Source organism: Alexandromys fortis, unplaced genomic scaffold, assembly GCF_014885135.2.
Source record: "Alexandromys fortis isolate MF-2015 unplaced genomic scaffold, M_Fortis_MF-2015_v1.1 scaffold_19, whole genome shotgun sequence".
NCBI classification, from domain to species: Eukaryota; Metazoa; Chordata; class Mammalia; order Rodentia; family Cricetidae; genus Alexandromys; species Alexandromys fortis.
This window is the reverse complement of record NW_026067890.1, coordinates 4,640,229-4,663,674: the sequence shown is the minus strand read 5'-3', so window position 1 is coordinate 4,663,674 and position 23,446 is coordinate 4,640,229. Positions and strand designations below refer to the sequence as shown.

The 23,446-nt window shown below is 41.4% G+C and overlaps 1 protein-coding gene across 1 annotated transcript in view; it reads right to left on the bottom strand.

Annotated features, from left to right (window-relative positions):
* Window positions 1–1,103: 1,103 nt before the first annotated feature.
* Dpyd (dihydropyrimidine dehydrogenase) overlaps window positions 1,104–23,446 on the bottom strand; it is a 752,991-nt gene continuing 730,648 nt past the window's right edge. Inside the window, exons 21-23 of the mRNA XM_050160025.1 lie at window positions 20,417–20,560; window positions 5,188–5,328; window positions 1,104–2,491 (exon numbers count right to left, since the gene is read on the bottom strand). Coding sequence (XP_050015982.1) covers window positions 2,321–2,491; window positions 5,188–5,328; window positions 20,417–20,560 — 456 coding nt within the window. The 3' untranslated portion in view covers window positions 1,104–2,320. The remainder of the gene's footprint in view (window positions 2,492–5,187; window positions 5,329–20,416; window positions 20,561–23,446) is intronic.

Genomic DNA, 23,446 nt, shown 5'->3' with positions numbered 1-23,446 from the left:
ATCATGGGTTGCTAAGGCTTATGCCTTGGTTGTTCATAGTTTCCAAAAGTAGAATAGGAATGAGCTATCACACCTCTATGTGCTCTCTTTCTTAGGAGAGATCACAGAAGCTGTGCTTTGGTCTGTACTGGCAGAATGCCTTCCTAGAAGGCAGTATCTTGAGAACCCCAGCAAACATGCATGTAATATCTATCATTATATTTCTGCAGGGTTAATCAACTCCCACAGTAAAAAAGGAGTTACTAGGAGTTAGGAAGGTAGCACAGTCAGTAAAATGATTGTCAAAAAAAAATTTTTGAGGACCCAAATTTCACTCACAGAGAACAAGTCAACATCTCAGCATGGTGTAAATGCTTGCAATCCCAGCACCAGGGAGGTGGAGACAGGGGGTCCCTGGGGCTCACTGGCCAGTCAACAGAGTTTAATGGTGAGAGCTCCAACTCATTTCTCAGTGAGAGGCTCTGCATTAATACGTGATGTAGAGAGCTTTGGAGGGACGTCTGCGGTTGACATTTGAAACCTACACCCAGGCACACACACCCATGTGCACCTGATCTCTCGCTCTCTCTCTACATTCATGCTCACCAATCACATATCATGGCAACTCTGTAGCTCTCCAGTATGTTTTCCTCCATAACTGAATCTATTAGCCAAGTACTATCAACTCCCAAAGTGAAGATGCTCTTTTTTTTTTTGTGACAATGACTTAAAAGATCCATTCTTCTAAATTTTTGATGCCGTATAACTTTATGAAGAGTAATATTGAGTGGCACATGTGTCCCATGGTGCGGGAAGCAGCTTCAGGTAGGAAGGTCATTTCCCAAGAGTCGTTACCTTGAACCACTCCAAGATGCCTGGTCAAGTCTATGGAAAAAGTGTTTTGGCTGAGTAGAGTTGCATTCAGTAGGGGATGGGGATAAGGAGGGCAGGAAAGGAAGCATTTGAAAACAATACAGTCATTTTCTTCATTAAATTTTAACTGACATGCATAGAGAATTTGAATGGAATTTCATGTAGAACCAATCCTAAATTGCCTAATGTCAAAATGTAAATACCTGACAGGAAGGTGTATTTGGAAAAAAAAAATGAAACAGAAAACTACATTGAAAATAGATCATAAAATTTTATTTGTGATTATTTGTTCATACAGATTTTTATCAAAATGCACTCCTAGCTCATACATTTATCACTGAAAATATGCCACAGATTGTCATTTTCTGATTTACCTCCTATAGATTCACATTAAAATGTGCCATAAGGAAGGAATAAATGTGATGCTGTTTACTGATTATGAAAATAAAGAAATAAAAAATATCAATATCAAAAATGCACATTTCTGTTTCATTAATTTTAAAATCACGTAAGCATCAAAGCAAAGAGTAGTAGTCAGAAAGGCTCTTCTCATTACATAAGTTGCAGATATGATGTTTTTTATTGTTGAAGGTGAAGCCTGTGGCTCGGTGCTGTGTAACCTGAGTCTTGTTTGAACATTAATTGCTCTCCTACTGAAGGTAACTATGAAAAGCAGTCAGAAGAGTTCATGCACAGTGCAAGTGTGGCCTTAACCAGACATCCATCCTAATATCTTACTTGATTAGGCACATAGCTTCAGTAGTCAAGCAAACATGAGATGTGGTCCATCCCTAAGCAGTTTGGACGTCTATTTCAGGCAAGAGTGGTGAATAGCATTTTAGTCAGGACATAATCTCTCTTTCAGTGTCCCGCACCAAAGAGTGACTTACTTCAGCAAAAGGGGACTTAAGAAAATTCTAGAAAACCCTCTTTCAGGTTTCGTTCCCCTTGTCATAGTAAATAATGACTTGACTTTCTCCGGTTGTTCTTAATGGAGTTAATTGCATGTCCTTAGAAATGGTGTCAAAATTACAGGTAATTTTTAATTACAAAGTGTTTCCTTGGAAACGGTTGCCTGTATATGAAATTGTACTTTGTTCCAAAATAGTTCATTTCACTTACAATTAGAAACCAAAGAATGAGCACGGCATAGGGCAATTTAGAAATTGTCACACTAATTGCCATGAAAAAGTTAATTTTTCACAGCAGACAACTGATGGAGCACATCCAATTAACGGGTACGCAGCTCCTCACCAGCTACCTCAGAAAAGAATGATTCCATTTTATGACCATTAATTGGTCACCGGCATTCGACATTGCTTTCCAATTTAGACATTTATTTAGAAATTATATATGCATAGCTATAAAGTTTGGAAAGAACTGACCACAGTGATTATTCATTGCTGTGTTTAAAGATCAGCCTATGTCGGTAACATCAAAGTTCACAGCAACTCCCTTCCAAATCACCTTAACATACTGGCTTCAGGGCTAAGGGTATGCCTCTCTTTGGTTCATAAGGTGTTGTCCTGGAAACCATCCTGATACAGTCGATAATAGGGCAGACGCTGAGGCAGAGTGTACAGCCCGTGCACGTGTCGGTAACAGTAGGCAGGTGAGTTTCTGGATCGAACTGTATAGCCTGGAAACAGAAATTAAGAGAGCTGAGCCACTGCCCACCGATGCCAAGAACGTTCCCATTTTAGCATCTGCATCCCTGGCCACGGCGATGGAGATTACCACACCGAGCACCATGGCGGTGTAAAGATAGCAACAGCTGAATGGACAGGAGCAAAAGAGAAATAAATGAAGCTCCCTTAAATTAGAAATGCAGTTTGGTGAATTGTAAAGTATTTACAGTTTATCAGAGGTTTATTTTTCCATGGGAGAGGAAGCATTTTGAAACACAGAACTTCTGCTTTCTCGGTCAGCGAGGACTCATGTCTTGCCAATCTGACTTGGTTGAGACACTTTGTACCTGCCGATGTTGGGTGCTTCAAACAGACCCATTTGCTCTTCACACTTCTTGTTCTTTTTTAATATGTGTGTGTGCGCACGTGCTCACGTGCATGCATGCAGGTGCACATAGGCATGGAGGCACATATGTATGTGAATGTAGAGGTCAGAGGACAAACACAGTTGTCATTCTCAGGAAAGCCATCTGCCTCTCTGACACAGGCTCTTTCACTGGCCTGGAGCTCACCAATTAGACTAGACTGTCTTTTCAGCAAAGACCCTCTGTATCTCCTTTTCAGCACTGGGATCTCAAGACTCGGCCATTCTGCTAGACATGTTTCTGTGTGTTCCAGGCATGTGTGGGTCATAGGGATTGAACTCGGGTCCTTGTGATTGCAAGGTAAGTGCTTTACAGGCAGAGCCATCATCCTGCAAGACCACACTCCTTGTTCTTTGCCTTGGAGAAGTGATCATGTCAGGGGAGGCAGTGAAATATTGCATGCAAATTTTAAAAGAAAACAGTAGAAAAAAATGACTGCATAGTTAACTTTGAGTTTTAACCATTTCCAACTTGATTTTAAGCATTATCTTACCACAGCAGGAACAAAATGTAGATGGGAGAGGCAGGAGAGCCCGTGTCCTGCTCTGGCCCTGCCATCTTCCAGATGGGAGAAGCTGGACCAGCCCTCTAGCTCTGATTCTGCTCACGATTTTGAGGAATTTCGAAATTTTCTTCTTCAATCTTCCCCCCTCCCTTCTTCCCTGTCACTGTCCCTCCATTCTTTCCTTGTCCACCCTCCTTTACCTCTCTTCCTTTTCTCTTTCTTTTCTTCCCTCCTTGTATTTTCCCTTCTTGAAGTCATATAGAACTAATATACTGAGTGTGAAGTGAGGGTTGAGATGACGAAGTTATCATGACAACCTTTCCGTTAGAGGCATCTGAACGATGGAGACACTATGTCAGTCCTCAGGGGGTGGGTTTGCATTTTTAGGAAGGACTTCAGTGCAGCCTGGGAAAGGGTAGTGTATGAGAGGAAGGGGACCTCCTGGGAGCCTTGATGTTGGCTCGCTTGCAGGAGAAGCTCCACCCACATTCTAATCTGGAATGACAAGGTAGGGCTTTTAGGGAAATTTCAAGGGGCAGTGGGAACCCTACTCATCTCACCTCCTGAGGCCAGCCCTAAAAATCCTCTGTGTAACCTAATTTCATGATTACTATTGCCTTTTCTGCCTTATGCTTGTGAGGGAATCTAATTAATATGTATAGTCCACTAGGTGGTAGGTGAAGTCACAAGCTAATGTCAAAGAGAAATGGGTAGGAATTGCTCTGCCCATCCCGGAGGAATCTTTAATCTGCCCTTTCTGTCTTGTGGCAGGCTCTTAGCCAAGGCAAGAAAGTCACTTCCAGTGGTAGATACACTGAAAAAACATCTCCCTTCTTCTCCAACTATGAAGAAAGTCATAAGACCAACTTCTACAAGTGTGTGGTAGAAAAGTGGTTCTTTTATTTTTTAAAATTACTGCCATAAAACTCCAATCAATGCTGAATGGAGGAGGATCCTCTGGAGGCTGAAGGAATCCAGTCCTTTTAGGGGATTGGCAATAAATGACAGCTCTCCTCTCTGCAGTTAGTACCAGACCATAACCTTCCCCAATGTACATTATTTTGCATGAATTTCTGTTTTCACTTAAACTTCCCTCTCCAGCTTCATGGGTGATGAAACAATATTAAAATAATACTGCGCACTGAAAATGGTTATATTAATTATTGTTTTCATCTCTGGAACAATTACCTGACAAGAAGCAACTCAAAGGATGGAGGGCTCATTTTGGCTCACGGTTCAGAAGATGGAGTCTATCGTGATAAGGAAGGCATCGCAGCATCTTACAGTCATGGATGGGGAACTTGCTCACATGTGGGTGGATCAGGAAGCAAAGACAAAATGCTGACAGTGCTTAGCACTTCTCCTATTTCTTTTCACTAGGGAAACCCAGCGCATTGGATGGTGCCTTTGACAATGAAGGTTGTATCTTGTCCAAGAGATGGTGCAGCAGTTTGGAGGAGTTCTTGCTGCATTTACAGAGGACCCAAGTTTGTCTCCTAATACCAAACTTGGGAAGGTCATTGCCACAACAGATGTGAAGGGTTAATGCACACATACAGAACATACTCCTACTGACACCTACATGTATAATAAATAAATCTTGAAAAATAGACATACAAAGATACACCAGTGCATTACAAGGGCAAAAAGGGGGACCTGTGGTGAGGATATTTGGCACGCCTGGTTTGAATTGCACGTTTAGCGACAGAAGACCCTTGCCGCCCTTAAAGAAGAGCCATCCCTCCATGTAGCATCTTAATTCCAGCAGGGTTCCTACCTGGTAGCCAGAGTCGTTGCAGGTCATGTAACATTTGCCGCAATTGATGCACATTTCCTCATTGATCAGGGCCACAACTTGCTCGACTCCGCTCAGCTCACCAAATGTTCCCAGGTATTGCAATGCTTTTCCAATCACATCCTAGAAAAGGGGCAGTGAATTACTTACAGTGCTCAACTTGAAACCGTTCCTTAATAACGAATATCTGTCCACGTTTTCCCATCCTGAGCGCACACAACATTGTCCTCACAGATGCACTTTCTGCGACAGTTAGTTTAGTTGATCTTGAGAGATGGGCAGTATGCGCACCCAGCTTACATATGTTAGCCACTGACTGTGGATATGACTCAGTGGTTAAAGCGTCGGCCGATCAAAGTTTGGACCCCCAACATGCACATAGGACCCAAAGAAGATATAAAGCAAAAAGCCATCGAAGGAGAAAATCCTATGTCTGTCATGGGATTCCACGCAAGTACACATGCACGCTTACATGCACCTACACATATGCACCTGCACTCAGAACCTGCAAATCTCACACACATGCACATACAACATGGTGCGGGGGGCAAGATACAGGTATAAGACTTAAGTAGCTGAACTCAATTGTTTTTCTGATGAGCACCCTGTAACAGCACTTTGTATATAGATGTTAAATAATTCTTTTAAAATTTTGCAACTTCTATATTCTAGAATTTCCATTTTGAAGGACCTAAAAGTAATGTAAATGGACAAGAAGGTCCCACATTTACACTGGAGACTTGATTTCACTGGGGATGTGGGAAATAAAAACAAAGGCTCATCCCGTTTTTACTGTCGATTTTTTGATTCTTGATTTTCATTTTAACTGCGCTCTGATAGTGCACTCACCTGTCATGTCTTGAAGAATATATTTCCTTATTGAAGGATTCTAATGTATGCTAATTAATTAGGTTGATCAAGACTGAATTAGATGCCTTTTCACTCCTAAAGAACGAGCAATTGCTCCATTCACCACTGAAGATCTTTCGAGCAGTTACACACGGCTTTGTTTCTTATAGTAATTGAGATTATGCTTAATATGGGAAGCACAGAGGATGTTTCATCAACACTAGGAAGCACTTTGTTTCAGAAAACAAAACAGAGAAATGTAACAATGTTTGCCAAATTAGTGTGCTGTCAAGATTATCAGCTTCTGTGTTTCACCTCTAGAATGAGAATCGTTTGTTTGAATTCAAGGGCCATGTTCAAAGAGGCCATCTCTTGCCTGGAGTCCTTATCCCACATTCTTTTGGGTATATTATTTTTTTGCATACTCCTTCGGGCCTGGTGGGATGGCCAGTCTTAATTGTCTATGTAATCTGCTTTAGAATAGGGAACCTTAATTGTGAAATTGTCTGTGTTGGACTGGTCTGTGGCCATCCATGTCTGTAGGTCATTTTCTTAATTGCTAATTGATATAGATGGACCCTGCCCACTTGGGGAGGTACCAACCTGGGCAGGTAGGGCAGGGCTATAAAATAAAGTTGGCTGAGGAAGCTATGGGGAGCAAGCCAGTAAGTGCCATTCTTCTCTGGGTTCTGCTTCAGCTCCTGCCTCCAGGTTCCTGCCTTGAGCTCCTGCTCTGGCTTCCCTTGATTGCAATTAATCCTCTCCTTTCCCAAGTTGCTTTTGGTCAGTATTTTATCAGAGCAACAACAAAGATAAACTAGACTGCCCAGGAGGACTTGGCTATGCTCCCTTACCTCTATTTCAATTTCGATTTGAACACTACATCGCTACTGTACGCTTTCAAGCGGAGGACAATATTCACATTACCCTTACACTTCATTTGCATGCTCCCAAGCCCTAGGAGGAAAGAAGACGTCAGAGCTGCTGCCTTGCCTCCTTTCTTTTCAGTGCACTGAAGCTGAAGATTTCACTCCATCGCGGTGTGATTTTTCAGGGGAGTCCTTGACATCCCAATCTCTGTGCCTGTACCTCTCACACAAGCTCAAGCTGCATTACCAAATGTGTGATGAGCATTATCACTAGAAACAAGAACAGTGCGTTCCCCTCCCGCTGAACTCGTAAGCACACCGGATTGTAGTGCTCTTCAGCTTTTCTTGGCGTTGTGAATAGCCCTGGGATTTTTTTTATTTTTAATGAGGAAGTCTTGCAGTTTTACTCCTATTACTCTCTCCTCTAATGCCATCTTTGGCACTTTCTGAGGGATCTTTTGCATCCCCTGCTGTGTCTACTGCAAGTTTTCAACATAACTCATCAACTCTCAATCATTTTTCTAGTCCTGGGTATCTTTTAAAGGGAGCTTGGATGTCTCTACTTCATGAGGATTTCCTCAATCCTCCTGTGTCCTTTCCCAACCAAATGTCAAGCTGTGTTCTTTCTCCTTCCTCTTCCTTTCTCCTTCCCTCTCTCTCCTTCCTTTCCCCTTTCTACCTCAGACTCTTTGTCGTCTTTCTCTCTTCCTTTGTCATGGCCTGGGATATTTTATCCATGTCGTAGAATTGGCGGTAAAAGATAATTTTTGAGGTCTACCACACTTCAGGCTAGTGCCTTAATTTAAGACGATTTTCTTATTTAAACTGCATATATTTTAGGGAAGTTGAGGTGACTGCGATTTAAGATATAAAATCAAGTGGATGATGGAATAGAGGTTCAGATTACTGCTGCTAGACTTCAAATGCCTTGATCATATGCACTCTGCTATTCTGACTCACTTGTTATTCTCTGACAAATCCCACCTCACATTGCAAATAGGATTTTAAATCTAGATTCCTATGCTGTGTTTTTTTTAAACCGAGCCTTATTCATATTGGAATCAAGTATGGTATATCTTGTTCCTGCAGATCATTAAAGCATAACGGATGCTCAAATATTTGTTAAATAAATATATCTTTTGAATATCTATGCCCGGACTCATAACAGTGATTACATAGTAATAAAACATCTAGTGGATATTTTTATTAATTTGGGCATTGCACATGCAAAAGCTAATCAAGGAAACTGGAGCAGCTTAATATTTTCCAATATATCAAGGCAGTAAATGCACGGACATTCTATCCGGCTGTGAAAGACTATTTCTGTACAATAGAGACTAACTTTTTAAATGCAAATAAATCAGTCAAAACAACTCCTGTGCAGAGTCCAATCATTATGGGCGAAATCATTAGTTAAATACTCAACTGACGACTAGTCACGGAAATCCCTAGATTTTTTCTAGAAGAAATATACATGCCCTAGATTATTTTTTTTTATAAAGAGCAAGTTTATCCTCTGGTATATTAAATATGCCCTTTGCTCTCTGTTTGAGATTTGCAGCTGTCATTTAAAACATCATTATTTATAAAAACCAGATAGAATAAGCTCATTGCAGCATTGACAAGCTAACACAGGGGGTTAAAAATTCAGAGTTTTTTTTTAAGTATACCATCTTCATTTTTAATCTAGAAGAGGATAAAAGAATAGTATCTGAAATTAGTTTGGGAGTATCAAAGGACCAATAGAAAAGAATGATCATTCTTTGAGGCGAAAATTGTAGACAGTGTTTGAAACCCCACCCTCTTTAGCTATGTTGTGAGCTGATGGATATGTGTGCGCAGGTCCTGGAATTGGTAGAAAAATATGGATCACCAGACAGGTACCTGTGTTTCAGGTAGTGCCTTATAGAAATACTTCTGCAGAGGTTGGAAGACCTATGTTTATTGTTCCAGACAGGGTGTGCACATATAAAGTTGGAGCAATCTATATAACTATTCCTGCTTACTAGAAATGTTTATGCATGGAGACTATGACACTGGATTCCTTACATTATACTTCACACATTTGAAGTGTGTATGTGGGGTGTGTGTGTGTGCATGGTTGTGTGAATGTGTGTGTGTGTGTATTTGCACGGTTGTGTGTGTGCCTGTGTGTGTGTGAAGGCATGTGCATGTGCTGTGTGTGTAGAACTGAAGTTGATATCAGGTGTCATCTCCAATCATATGTATCGAGGCAGTGTTTCCTGCTGATTTCAGTTAGTCTGACTAGATGACTCACTCCAGGGATTCCTTGTCCCTGTTTACCATGTCCTAGGATTTTGGGTGGGCCTCCATGTCCACCTGGCTCTTCAGTGGATTCTGGGGAAACCAGACTTCAGATCTCCTGTCTGTATGGTGGGTGCTTCACTCACTGTGCCATCTCCCCAAGTGGCAGATTTGATTTTAGTGGAAGTGCTCTGAGCTAGCCACAGTGACCTGCAGTATTCTAGAATCATATCCAGAGTTAAGAGAATCAAAAATGGTATTTTCGTTGTTGTTGTTTTTGCTTTATCTGAGACAGAGTTTCCCTGTGTACCTCTGGCTGTCCTGGAACTCACTCTGTAGACTAGCCTGGCCTCGAATTTACAGAGATCCACCTGCCTCTGCTTCCATGAGTGCTGGGACTAAAGACACATGGCATCACTGCCTGGCTCAAAAATGATTTTTCAAATGGGTGAGTCATTATTTTTATTTGACACACATTTTAAGGTCAAAGAAAATAAACCTAGAGGGACTTGATCGGTTTCTGATATTATACACTTTTTTCATACTGAGTAATAGAAATATATTAGTTTTTGACCTACTTTTAAGCTGATTGTTGTACATTCCAATTGTGACTGTTATCTGGCCCAGTAACTGCTCTTCTGGCTTTAGGTCTTTCCATATCCTACAATTCCTATACACTCGAGCCCTCCGAAGTCTAGGACCGAGGATGGCCCGCTGTGGGCAATCACTGTGGCCTCTAACCTGAAGGATCTGTGATTTAAGTGATTTGGTTATAGCTGTTTAATTACTTTCCTGTGTCTTTATCTGCACCATTACCAATGCCTCAGGCTCTCGTCACACCTTAGGCCTTACAGACCTATCAGGAGGGGAAATGAGATCACTTGACTTGTTATCACTGAATTATGCTGATTCTTAGTAACTTTGTCCTCATAAATGCTCCTGAGTCAAAAGTTTAGTAATCCTTTCACAGTTTCCCTGAGACTTGGTCTCAGCTTCTCTGGTCTGTTTCTACTTTTTCTTTACTACAGTAAGAGCCTTTACATCCTCACATCTATTTCTTCCTTCTTCCTCTCCTTCTTTCTTCCATTGCTTCCTCCCTCCCTTCCTTCCCACGACTCTCTAGGTTATTTTAAAATAGGGATTCAGGCTCTAAACTATGCTATCTTGGAACTTACTATGCAACTCAGGCTGTCCTTGATGCTCCACCAATCGCCTTGCCTCAGTCTCCTGAGTGCTAGGATTATAGGTGTCGGCTACCATGCTCAGCTTGCCTTTTCTATGTTAAAAGGATCCAGGGAAATATTTTTTTTTCATCAGTTGGTACAGAATTCTCAAACACAAGTGCTCATAAAGCATAGCAGTCCACTTACTATTGCTAGCATGCATAGCTCTCTGAGCTGGGAGGCAAACAGTAAGCACTGAGAAGGGGTGGTCTTGAACTAGAACTCAGCATCCTCGGGCCAGTGAGGAGAGAGCTGGGAGGGGGATGACAAAGGCACCGATTCAGAAAACAAACGCTAGATTGGCTAGAAAAGTGGAGAGAGACAATGTGCCAAGAGGCAGGCTACATCAAGCGATCGTGGTGAGAGAGGGTCGTGGGGAAAGGTGTCTGTGGAGGACAGAGGGGGATGACTTCAGTGTCTGAGGCTCCGATCACAGTATCCTCCCCTTGTGGGGTGGAGTTAGGCTTCATGTGGCAAATTGCTGACATTTGGGGTTTCACTTGATTTAATGAAGCTGTAATCTTATATCTTAGACTCGCAAATCTATTTTTCCTCCTTCTTTTCAATGCTAAGAAAACGCTATGTGAGGATGCAAGGGAGGATAATAGGAACGGAACAGGTTTTCGTCCTAATTGTGATTTAACAATGCGCCATCTGTTTGAAGTGGTGGGTGTACTTTTTTCTTTTTGACTTTTAATAGACGAAAATACATCCCCATTTTACCTAATATTTTCTGCAAATTGAAATCACTTGAGTAAGTTGACCAAATTTTAAAGCTTGCTACCACACTTCTATACTTATTTATCATTGATAAGGTCTTTTCTCATAGGACCACTGATCATTAAGTTACTTAAACTCTTAACCTTCTCACTCCTGGGAAAATACCCAGGAGTCTGACATCAGCAAGTTCTGATTGACAGCTTCTCATTTCTGATCCATCTTCAGTTTAGAGACCCAATGCCCCAGTTACTTGTCTTGATCTGTCAAAACGCACCTTTAGGAAGGGTCTGTTAGAGCTTACAGTTCTTCCAGGAATAAGGTTCATCATGTCAGGGAAGTCATGGAGGCAGAAGCAGGGCAAATGGTCACACTGATCCCACAGTCAGCAAGCAGAGAGAGATGGACTTTGTGCTCAGCCCACTTTCCCCATTTTATTGAGCCTATGGAATGGTGCCCCCCAACTTTATGATTGGTCTTTCTACCTCACTTCAAATCACGTAATATAGATAATCCCTCACAGATGCACTGAGACACTAGTTTCCATGGTGATTCTAAATCCCATTGACTTGACAGTCAAGATTAACAGTCAAACTGGACCATGAGATCCCATCTATGACTTTCCCCCGAACTTCTGGAAATAGATTTACTAAAGGTGGGATGCATGGGTAGCTACACAGAGACTTGTATTAAAGACCTGGCATTGAAAGTTTCTAAGCTCAACATGAATGGCTAAATCCTTCAGCTCCCACCAGGCGCTGTTTCCCTCAAACACAGAAGTCGGAACTACGCCTGTGTAGTGGGTTTTCTTCCGAGAGATGCTATTCCCAATAGCAAAGGCTATACAATTCCTTTTCAGATGTCATTCCTTCAGTGGACTGGGCTTTCCACCTAAAGTCTGCAAAGACGTACACGGCTGCTCTATCTTGCTTGTCCATATCGACCGCCTGGTTGTTACATCTCCGATGTAGTCCTGGGGATGGACTTTCCATGGTTGTTTCATTTCGGTGCCCCGCAGTTGGCTCCTTTCCCACATCACCTTCAGATTTGCGGATTCCAATGCAGGTACATATCTGACACGCACTGCTCCTCCCTCTGCCCTTTGGCTGGACTTCTTCATTCTAAGCAACGTTATCTTTTCCCGTTGCTATATTCCGGTCAAGCCAGGAACCACACAATCAATAAATCCCCACGTGACTTAAGAGATTATTTTTATAACCAAATTCTGCTCAGCCTTTAAAGTTCAACATGATAGATTTTCAACTGCTCTTTATTGGTACATAGGCAACTGAGAATATGAATGCTGCCCCCCGCCCCCTCCCCCCCCCCACAGCCTACTTCTCTGGATTTCCTTCTGGAAACTGCTGGGCAAGGCTCCCTTATTTTTCTCTCTGTGCAGTTCCCCCTTTGTGTTCTGTGGTATCTAATATGGTCTTACAGTTTTATCCGAGTGCTTTCCTCCTTCCTTTCACAATTCAATTGAAATAATAAAGCACTCGGTCAGGCTGACTGGTCCCCTGCCAACACGGCCTTGCCAGTCTTATGAGCAAGCAGCAGGAGGAAGTGATGAAAACATCCCTAGTGCCCCTCAACCATTCATTTTCCTACCCAGAAATTCAAAAACGTTAGAGATCCATCCCCAGCTTCATAAGGAGAATGAGAACTCTTTCTCACATATATCAACAGAACTGGGGCACGTTCTGGAACTTCATAAGGCTTGGCAAGCTCTCAAGCCTCCGTTATCTGCTGCCAGAGAATCAAGCACATTTCTCATTTCCCTGGGCCACACGTGTGCACTGTCAGCTCCAGGAGGAGGCACTGGCATGTTTTCCCATCTGTGGCAAACATATGCATACATACATGTAGTGCAAATTCTAATTGGTCTTAACAATAAAAACCCAGAGTCCGATATAGGAGTAAATGTGGAGAGACCAGAGAGACAAGGGAGCAAGCCACAGTTGCTTCTTACCTCGTCATCTCCTTACCCTGAAAACGGGGCAAGCTCCTGTCTCCACCCAGCTTCTGTTCTTCCCTTCACCCAGACATAAATATCACTTCCTGATTTCTCCTCCCTGGTGCTGGGATTAAAGGCATGTGATCCCAAGCACCGGTTTGTGCTGGTGTGCTACTACTGCCTGGTTAACGAGTGGCTAGCTCCACATTCTGACCTCCAGGAAAACTTTTTGTTAGAGCACAAACAAAATATTACTACAGATACATACATATTTACTTATGTACGTGTGTGTGTGTGTGTGTGTGTGTGTGTGTGTGTATGTTAAGGACTTTTTCAGATGGTCTCAGATAGAAGAACACCTTTGAAGCTATTCTGGAAGGCCATGTCGCTTTCTCTTTCTTCATCCCATTCTTCTCTTTGGCCTTCTAGGGCTGGTTTTGATGACTTGTGTCTAGCTCAGATTTTTTTTTTCTCTCCCTTTTACAAACTAAGCAGCTTCATCGCATGGTTAGATGCATGGTAAATGCTATTGCTATGAAATGGAAATGAAGATGTTGGAGTGATAAGGAGAAAAGCAACTGGATTCCAGGGCATCTCCGGGCATCTTGCCATTCCCTGAAAGGGCAACTAAGGTACTCCGAGGCCATTTTCAGCTCCAAGGGTAAGAAGAGTGATGATGGCATGAGGATGCCCTGTTCTGACCTGGACATTTTGGTATATTATTGAGAATGGCCCCTTTGGGTGCCCTGGTGGAATTCTTCCTGGATTAACGAGTCTGTTTCTTTGTTCCTTGAAACTGTTTTAAAAAATTCTTAAGAAAACATGCTGGAGGAACTGCTCAGTGGTTAAGAGCAGGCACTGTTCTTATAGAGGACCAGAATTTGGTCCCCAGGACCCACAACTGGTACTCACAACTACCTGTAATTCCAGCTCCAAGAGATCTTACAGCCCTCTTCTGGCTTCTACAAGCATCTTCACTCACATGCATATATTCCCACACACACGCACAAACACACACACACACAAATCATAATTAAAAGAATAAAGTAAAGATTTTAGAATGGCGATTAACTGAGCACGATGGGGAGATGGCTCAGTTGGTAAAGAGCTAGCTGTACAATCATGGAAACCATATAGAAAGCTGGGTGCAGTGGAACATGGCTTTTACCACAGAACTGGGGAGGCAGAAATAGGCAGATTGCTAGGACATTGGCTGGTCACTCCTGGCCAACAAGGAGAACCTGGTGGTAACTCAGGAATGACACAGGGTGTCTGTAGTCCCCATTCTCACACACAGGTTGTTGCATACCTGCACACACATGCATAAATACACACACATGTGCACTGGATACACATGATCACAGACAAGCAAACACACAAGATCTTTCTTTCTCTCTCATACACACACACACACACAACATTCGCACTTCTCAATTCTGTCCTACTCTGCAAAATGAGTTCAACACATTGATATCACTGCCTATTGAAACCCAGGGACTGTGTGTGGATTTAAGCTCCCTTGACTATATTATCACAAACACACTTGAATATTATACTTTGCAAGCATAGTGACTGTCTTGAAACACTATCCCCAACCCTATATAGAATAGTGCCTCAGGAAATAGGTTCAGATCTTGGCTTTAATAATACCTTCCTAGCTGTGTGACCTTGGGCAAATTTGCTAACCTCTCTGTTTTTCAATTACTGAATCAGTAAAATTGGCGGGATACAAGTATTTGATCTCACCAGGTTATTGGGAGGCTCGGATGAGCTCATTTACAAACATGTTGCAGTGCTTGAAACCTCATAAGACCTCAATAAATATTAGCTTTTATTATTAATTCTCTGCTTAATTAACACTAATTTATTAAACTCTACTTTAAATATCACCATCTCTGTGAAGCTTTCCACAATTACCCGAGGCAGAACTAATCCCTTTCAGTCGTCTCTGTTCCCAGAGCGTTTTGTTCGTATTTGATTGAACTGTAAATAATTTTTAACATGTGTCTTTCTCCCTTGCTATACCATGTGCTCCCAAAATATAGACTTCTGTCTTTTTAAAATTCATGCTGTATTCCTTCTCCCTAGCACAATTCCTAGATTGCAATGAGCACGTACTGAATATATGCCGAGAGAGGGATATTTCCAGCCTTGGACTGTCCTTTGTGTTTCTCTGGAATCTGCCACCGCTCTCCGTGTTTCCATGTTCAAATAGAAGGTATTCAATAAACATTTGTTGATGGACTGAGGCTGAAACTGCCTACCTGTGGAGCAAGGGACCATTCAGCCATATCAGTAGCAATGGAAAGGATAAAAGAACCAAAGAAGAGGCCCATTGGGCATGCTGTCCTTTGAAACAATATCGCCATGTTAGAACCAGAGAAGCCGGCGGAGATCAGAATGGGGGGCATGCGAATGAAAAGCCTGTCTAGACAAGAGAGGCTCAGATAATTTGGGGGGGGGGCGATGGGGATCCTTCCATGGCAGATGGAAAATCATATATACTCTGGTAGCAGAGAGAATAAACAAGGCAGCATCATGGAGCTCAAACAAAAACCAAAAGAATCTATCAAGGGCCGAGCAGAAGGAAGAAACACACTAAATGAACAGATGGGTTACAGGGAAATTATTAGGCATGAAAACAGACCATTCAGGTTATCCAGAAACAACACAAAGGAAGAAAAGAAAACTAACATTTTAGCAAGCAAACGAAGATGGTGGGGGAACACAGGCGAAAGAATGAAACGAGATGGGAACACAGGATGAGCTGTGTGTCTCCCAGAAATGAGAACAAAAACATCGGAAGTACAGACAGACAGACAGACAGACAGACAGACAGACAGACTGGAATTCTTCAAGGAAACATAGTGGCTGAACAACTGTGTGGACAACTTATCAACTTTTAAAAGATGAGTGAGAGACAGGCGGGGGTCTTGCATGCAAGTGACAGGCAGTCACAGTTCCTATAAAGTGCTGCTCTGTATAACACACACACACACACACACACACCTTCACTGCACCTAAGGCCTTCTGACTTCCTCTCCCATGTACCCTTGATGCTGGCCGTCTCTTCACCATCATTTTTCCTTTCACGAGACCTCGGTGGCTTTCTGTGAGAGACTTCTCCATTCAGGGTCACACTGTGTGGTTCCTATTCTTTCTGGAGAGAAAATTATTCCCCTAGATATATGCATTGCTCTCTCTCTCTCTCTCTCTTTTAGTTTTGGAGTGTTAATTTAGGTATACAAGCAAGCATTTCTAAAGAACTGTCTTGGGAGTTTTAATTTTCTGATCCTGCAACATAGGTCCCCATGTGGACCAGCCTGTATCCAGTTGCTTCTCCTCTCTACAACTCAAGCTTCATGAGAACACACTCTTGGGGTGCTATGGCTGTACCAGCGCTGTTCTTTTTGGTGGTGGTTGTGAATCAGTGATTAGTAAATGAAGAAAGGGATCCATAGCGACTTTGATTGCTGTTGGAGATGAAAGTTGGAATCCCAGTGATTGTACATGACAGAAAAAATGGAACCATGCAAGCTGTCCTTGGTTGACATCTGGGGATACCTGACCCTGTGGACCAGGACTTCAGCATTAAGAATATTTCCAGTTTTTTCCCATGTCATCATGTTCTTCATGCCATTCTCTTATTTCTATGACTACTCCTCATTTAATTACCCAGCATCCTTTATTTCCACATGGGGCTTTAAGTAACAATGAAAGAAAGCATCTAAGATGGTCCCATCTTGTGTCTGACACAAGTAGGCTGTTGCGATTTCAAACTTTCTCTTTCATGTTCCCAAGTATGTACCCCATGTTGTTATAGCTTTAAAAATACTCAATGTAAAATTTGCATGTCACTCCCACAAAACTTCACCAAACTTTAAGACAAAAGGAATGAAATCCTTATTTATTATATTTTTCTTCATCTCAATAGGATCATCAAAAATTGAGTCAGTTAGGTCCTCTTATTCCCAGTCCCATTCCATGTTTTACCTTTTGGGATAATTGGAATTGCTAGACCCTGTTGAGAATTAAACGACTGTATAGACTTCAATACAGTCTTTACCTAAGTATTCATGAAATGTATAGCTATATTCTGGCTCACTTAATGTATGTTTCCCCTCTCCTATCTAGTTTCTAGGACCAATTAATCTTCTGACTCAGTGCCTTAATTACCTCTGTGCAGCTGTGACCACCCACATGCTGAAAGAGGAACTTAACAAAGGAATGGTTTTGTTTCATTCACTTGCAGGTTTCAGAGATGTCAGACCAGTGTGTCAGGGAGGGGTGTGGTGGAGCAGAACAGCTCACATCATAGAAGTCAGGAAGCAGAAAGAGAGGGCACAAGTGGAACCAGGATAGCAAACAGCTGCCCCTATGCGTGTCTCCTCCAAGGTCTTCCTTTTTCCACTTTCCCTCTCTTGCTGCCACATTACAGAACCATCAAGGGAAGAAGCCATCCATCAGGGCAGCCTTTTCTCTTATCTAATCCACCAGAACAAGTATTTGTGTTGTCCTGGAAAAAGGAGCATCAATTTGCAAGGTCATCTCGTTAAAGCGGTATCTCTAGGGGGATAGAGAGATGGCTCAGAAGCTAAGAGAGTTTGTTGTTCCTGCAGGAGATCTGGGTTCAATCCCCAGCACCCAAGCCAGGTGGCTGACAATTGCCTAAAAATCCAGGCAATCAAACACCCTAATTAGGTTGGGGCCCTCATGACTATCTACAGAAATGTCCTCAGAGATGTGATTCGCTAATCTCTATGTAGTTCCCAAACCATTAAAGATGAAAAAGGCAAACTGCCACTTCCAGGAAGGTTTCCTTGGCGCCTTGGATCTAAATTAGGTCTCCTGAAAAATTCTATACATCTTACAGATTTTATGTGTAGCTCACGCCACAAGTATAGTACTGCACCCTCTGCCAGTTTTTTGTTAATATCTGTGTCTTTTTTGTATGATTCATGGGCTTACAAAATATGTCCCTGAGCATTAGATGCTCAACTCCTGGCACACTGCTTGCTGCAATGTCTTCCTGACGTAAAGACTTGCTGGGAAATACAATGGCTTCAAAATTTTTAGCTTGATTGGCATTCAGAGTTCCCTCTTTCCCTACCTATTCTAGAATTCATTTCAGTGATCAAAGCAGAAATATCCAGCTCACCTGTTATCTGACCTGGCATCAATCATCCTGGCGCTATAGCTACTAGCAAATAGCAATTAGGGCAGAGACTACATTAAAAATGTTTCACGCATCATCAAATTTATAGCCCTGTGGAGGCAAACACTTTCATTGACTCCATTTTGCAGATTATTTTATTGAGGCAGGTTCATAGGGCACTCACCTGTCAGCGGAACAGTTTGAACGCAGAGACAATGTCAGAGCAGTCAAGCTTAATTTAGGAAGTTCTCCCATCATAACTAGAATCTGCTAAAATGTTACAAACTTTGTGTTTCAAAGAAGCAAACACCTAAGGTTTTTCCTACGATGATGCTTTTGATGCTTTTGCAACAAAATCACAGAAATACAGTAACACTGCTAAGCCCAAAATCATTTCATCAACATGCCTCTTTGATACAGACTGAGTGTGTTCATCTGAAGTTGTTTCTTTGGAAACTTAACCTCCCCATTTGTATGTGGAAGTAACTTCCCCACAGGTCCTTTGGGAGTCAGCTGGGGTTAAACAAGATCAGGAGAACGGGGCTCCCTGACAGCATGAGAGTCCTTACTAGAAGAACCTGAGCCATGTTATGCTGCGGGGAGAAAATCAACGCCAGATGCCAGAGAGATGCTATTGCCCTGCTCCTGGCCTTCTCAGTTTCTGTCACTGTGAGCCTAATAAACTTATACTCTTCATAAATGCCCTAGCCTCAGACATTTTGTAGCAGCTTCATAAACTGACTAAAGTGCACTGCTCATCTGACATGGTTCAATATATAATCTGAACTTAATTTCTTCCTTGCTTGGGAAGGATGTATCAGTGGCACCCTCCTCCCTTTCCTCATCTCTTCTTCCCCCTCCTCCCATTCCTGCTCCTCTTCTTTTCAGAAATGGTTTAGATGTGTGTCCCAGACAGACAAGGAATTCTCCACCTACAGAACAGCCTGGGCTGTTTTGGATCTTGCTTGTGGTTATGGATATGCAAACTTATGCGGAAAACAAAATTTCTCAAAACTGAATGCATCGCACGTGCAGAGAGAGAGAGAGAGAGAGAGAGAGAGAGAGAGAGAGAGAGAGAGAGAGAGGAAGAAGAAGAAGAAGAAGAAGAAGAAGAAGAAGAAGAAGNGAGAGAGAGAGAGAGAGAGAGAGAGAGAGAGGAAGAAGAAGAAGAAGAAGAAGAAGAAGAAGAAGAAGAAGAAGAAGAAGAAGAAGAAGAAGAAGAAGAAGAAGAAAGAGAAAGAGAGAGAGAGAGAACAGGAGAAACCTGAGTAAATTGGTAGATAGGTTGCAGGGTTGCAGAAATATCTGTGTGGTTACCAGGTAAGTGGGGCATGGATGAAAACCCAGCACCCAGGAAGCTGAGGTGGGAGGTGGGAAGATATAGATCAGCTTGAGCCATAGAGCCAAATTTTGTCTTTCCAAAAGGGAGCAAGAAAAAACCCAACCTTCTTTCTTCCCAAATCTTCATTGTGATGTTGAGATAATTTTATACACTACTGTTGTTGAGACACTCGAATAAACCGCATGTCAGATCTGTCTGTTATTCAAACAACTAGAGGGGAAACTAAGTTTCTTTAAAAAATAAAACATCTACATAAATAAGCTGGAAAGGTAACAGATAACACTTCTTAATGGTGATCTTTGTCTTGCTCAGAATAAATTATTGAGTAGCAAATACATGGACACTTTTTTTTTTGAGGCCAAACTAGAAAATCCCTCCAAATGTAAATTATACTTACAACTCTGTTACAGTCTCATAATTCTGTTGTTTTGTATGCGAAATAGATTTCTTAAATGTACCTCTGAACTGGTAGTTAACTATAAGCATATGAAGAACTGGTAGTTAACTATAAGCATATGAAGAACTGGTAGTTAACTATAAGCATATAAGCATATGAAGAATTCTTCTTAATATCTCCTGATACATTAATGCACAAACTTTCCATGAAACACAAACCTGGCTACATTCTAGAAAGTATGACAGACACCAAAGTGGAAAGCAAAGAAGTAAGTGGTTACTGTATTATTAGGATGCATTTTCATGACAGACAGAACTTTTAGAAACATTGAGAACTCCGAAAGGAAAAAAATCAATGCTACATTTAAAGAGGGGGGAAACGCCTTTAAGCCACATTTGAGTGGGAAATAGGTAAATGTATGAGTTTGTCTTAATGTTTACCTTGATGGCAGGAATAGGCTTTTGAGGGACAAAGTGCTGTCTTTGGAGTGGTGAACAAGCTCCGTTTTGATCTCTCTGTCTGATTTTATTCGCTGCTATGATTTTCTTGCGCTGTTCAAGGTAAGGTCCAAAGCTTGGCAGCTTCTAAAAGGAAAACACACAAAGCAGAAATCATATGACCTCACGGAAACATGGTGTGGGGGGTCTCCTCACACAAACATCATCAACAAACAAATGAGTATGTGGCGAGTATTGCATCTCCCTTGTTCAATAGGTCTTCCTTCCCTCTGGACCACTAGCCTTCTACGTATCAGATTTTATCTGGAATTGAAAAGGAGACAAGAGAAGGATACTTCAGCCAAATCTGTACGTGTTAGATACAGATGTTAATTAAAATTCATTTCTAAGGGGAATGCATTTCACCATGGAAAACCAAATGCACTCACTTAAAACAATAGCTATTAGGGAGACCATTTGTTTGGTTTGTACAGACAGAAGGTGAAACCTATTGATGCTTTATTTTCCCCTTCGTCAGGTTTTTAGCAGAATATAGACATAGCCACAGCCCTTGATAAATGCCTCTGTCAATAGGAGAGGTGCTTTGCCAAAGTTCTCATCTGTATCTCCGTTTTATTGTGTTCAAATTCTCCCTGCGTCTCCTTAAAGATTGTAACTAATGTTGATTGCAACTTACTGGAATAGTTGAAAAACAAAATGGCAAAAATATTGATTCCTCTGCACAGAAAATAAACTTTATTTTGCGCGAAGGAGGCAAAAAAAAAAAAAAATGGAAGGGAAAGGCAGAGGGTCCATCACAGTGCTTAGACCAGCTCCATCAGTATTCAGAATCACAATGCGCCTTGAACTCTCAAGGTTATTCAATTGTACTTTACAAAGTTCATTTAGGAAGGTACCTGGGTGCCATGGGAAAAAATGCTAAATGGTTTCAAGTTAACACAAAAATGCCCTCATACCATTCATTATTCCACAATTAAACACTCTTCACTGTGTCCTTCCTTTTTTCTGGAACCTTTGATCTTCACTTTTTCTGACACTTTCCACTGATGATAGACACCACTGAATTTTAAATGTTTTACACCAGCCAGTAACCTGGAATTGATATGTCTTTTATACCACTGCAAACACACCTTCTTGTTCCTGCAGAATAAAGCCCATTTATCCGGCTGATGGGGGTTGGGAAAATTACAGCTCTCCACGGTCATCCTGATCTCGGACCTAGCATGTGCTTCTGTGAAAAAAAAAATGTACTTGTTTCTAAGTACCTGCCTTCACTTGTTAGCTTGCATAGGGAACCAGGGAAATGAGATCTTTGGAGATTTCAAAAGGGTAGGGAGTGGAGCACAAACAAGTCAATCAAGGCAGACCAGACTGTAGCCTTCAACGGTACATTTATGTTAGCAAAGAACATATTGATGTGGAAATATACCTAAGCTTGTTACTTTGATTATAAATTCACTATAATTATGTCAAGAAGTCAAGTAAATGGAAAATGGAAGTCAATGCCAAATTAATTTATACCCAATTGGATTAGAATTATGTACTTCATCTCTCTATCTTAGCACTTTTCCAAATTACAACATTTAATGCTTACAGTAACATGAAATGATATGATGAAGGGTAGAATATTTTCTATCTATTTTCCTGTAAGTTAAGTGATGCTGGCTTATTAAAAGCATAAAAAATAAGAGTCTGAAAGGAGCCCTCAGAACTCATCCCATAGGAAAGCCTCTTTAATATAAAAATAATTCTTACATGAAATGTCTTATTTAAGTGTTTGAATAATGCTTGTTTGGATGCCTGGGGAAAATTGCATTGGGGTTACACCAGAAAGACTGTTCCTTTAGGTCTAGGTGATGTCTCATAAGAACAGAATACTGATTACATGATGTAAGTCTTGTCAGATCACTGTCTACACATTTTTGCTGTACACCAAGGGCCGTTAACTCTGAGTCTTATACTGATACAGATGACCAAGAATGGTTCAGTGTTTAAGCACACATCCTCTGGGTCTGGCAGGTTCTTATGCCAACTAATCCTAAGAAGTCTGAACTATGATTCTTGTTGCTGCAATTGATCGTGTCTCTCTCCACACCATCTAATTCCACTTGAGTTCTGTAAGGACTGTTCCAAAAACAAACATTCTTGGAACTTTTCAATTTATCTTCTTTAAATGGACACTGGAAGATTGTGTCTTCTGTTTAGTTGATTTGTTATCCAGGGGTAGAATAGATAGCTCAGCCTTCTCAGGGGACCAGAGTTCAGTTCACAGTACCAACAGTGGGCCCCTTACAGCCACCTCTAACTCCAGATTCATGGGATACAATTCTCTCTTCTGGTCTCTGAAAGCTCTCATGTTACACACACACACACACACACACACACACACACATATACATATACATGTGTATATATATATGCTACACATGAACACAAACATACAAATAATTTTTAAAATATTTTAAAAGATCTTAAAAGAATATTCTTCATTCAAAGGGACAGAAGAAATGTAGTTAAGCTGTGACCTTAAACTACTGAATTCACAGTGATCATCATGAAGATGATAAATATTTGAAAATCCCTTCATGCTGAATGTCAAACATGTGGTGTAAGCATCTAATGGACTGATAGCCACTGTGTCTTTTTTAATAGTTGATCACATTTGATTCATATAATATTGGGGCATGGATTTTTTTCTCATGGCTAGCAGTGCCATGATCCTAATTTGCTCATCTGCATAATCAATGTTATTTTATTTTAACATAAAGATTCATATACGGTATTATTTGTTCATTGGTTAGAAAAAAAATAATGAGATAAAAATGGCTACAGCTCATTTTTAAGTTGAAAAATAAATGGACAAAATACCAGTGAGTATTTCTTCAACCTCCAACCACACAGTTCCAAATTCAGATGGGCTCATCTGTAGTTTCTTATTGACCTATTGAGAGACCAGAGGCTAAGGGCTACTTTCCAAAACTTCGAGGCGCTCACAGGAAAATTAAATGGTGA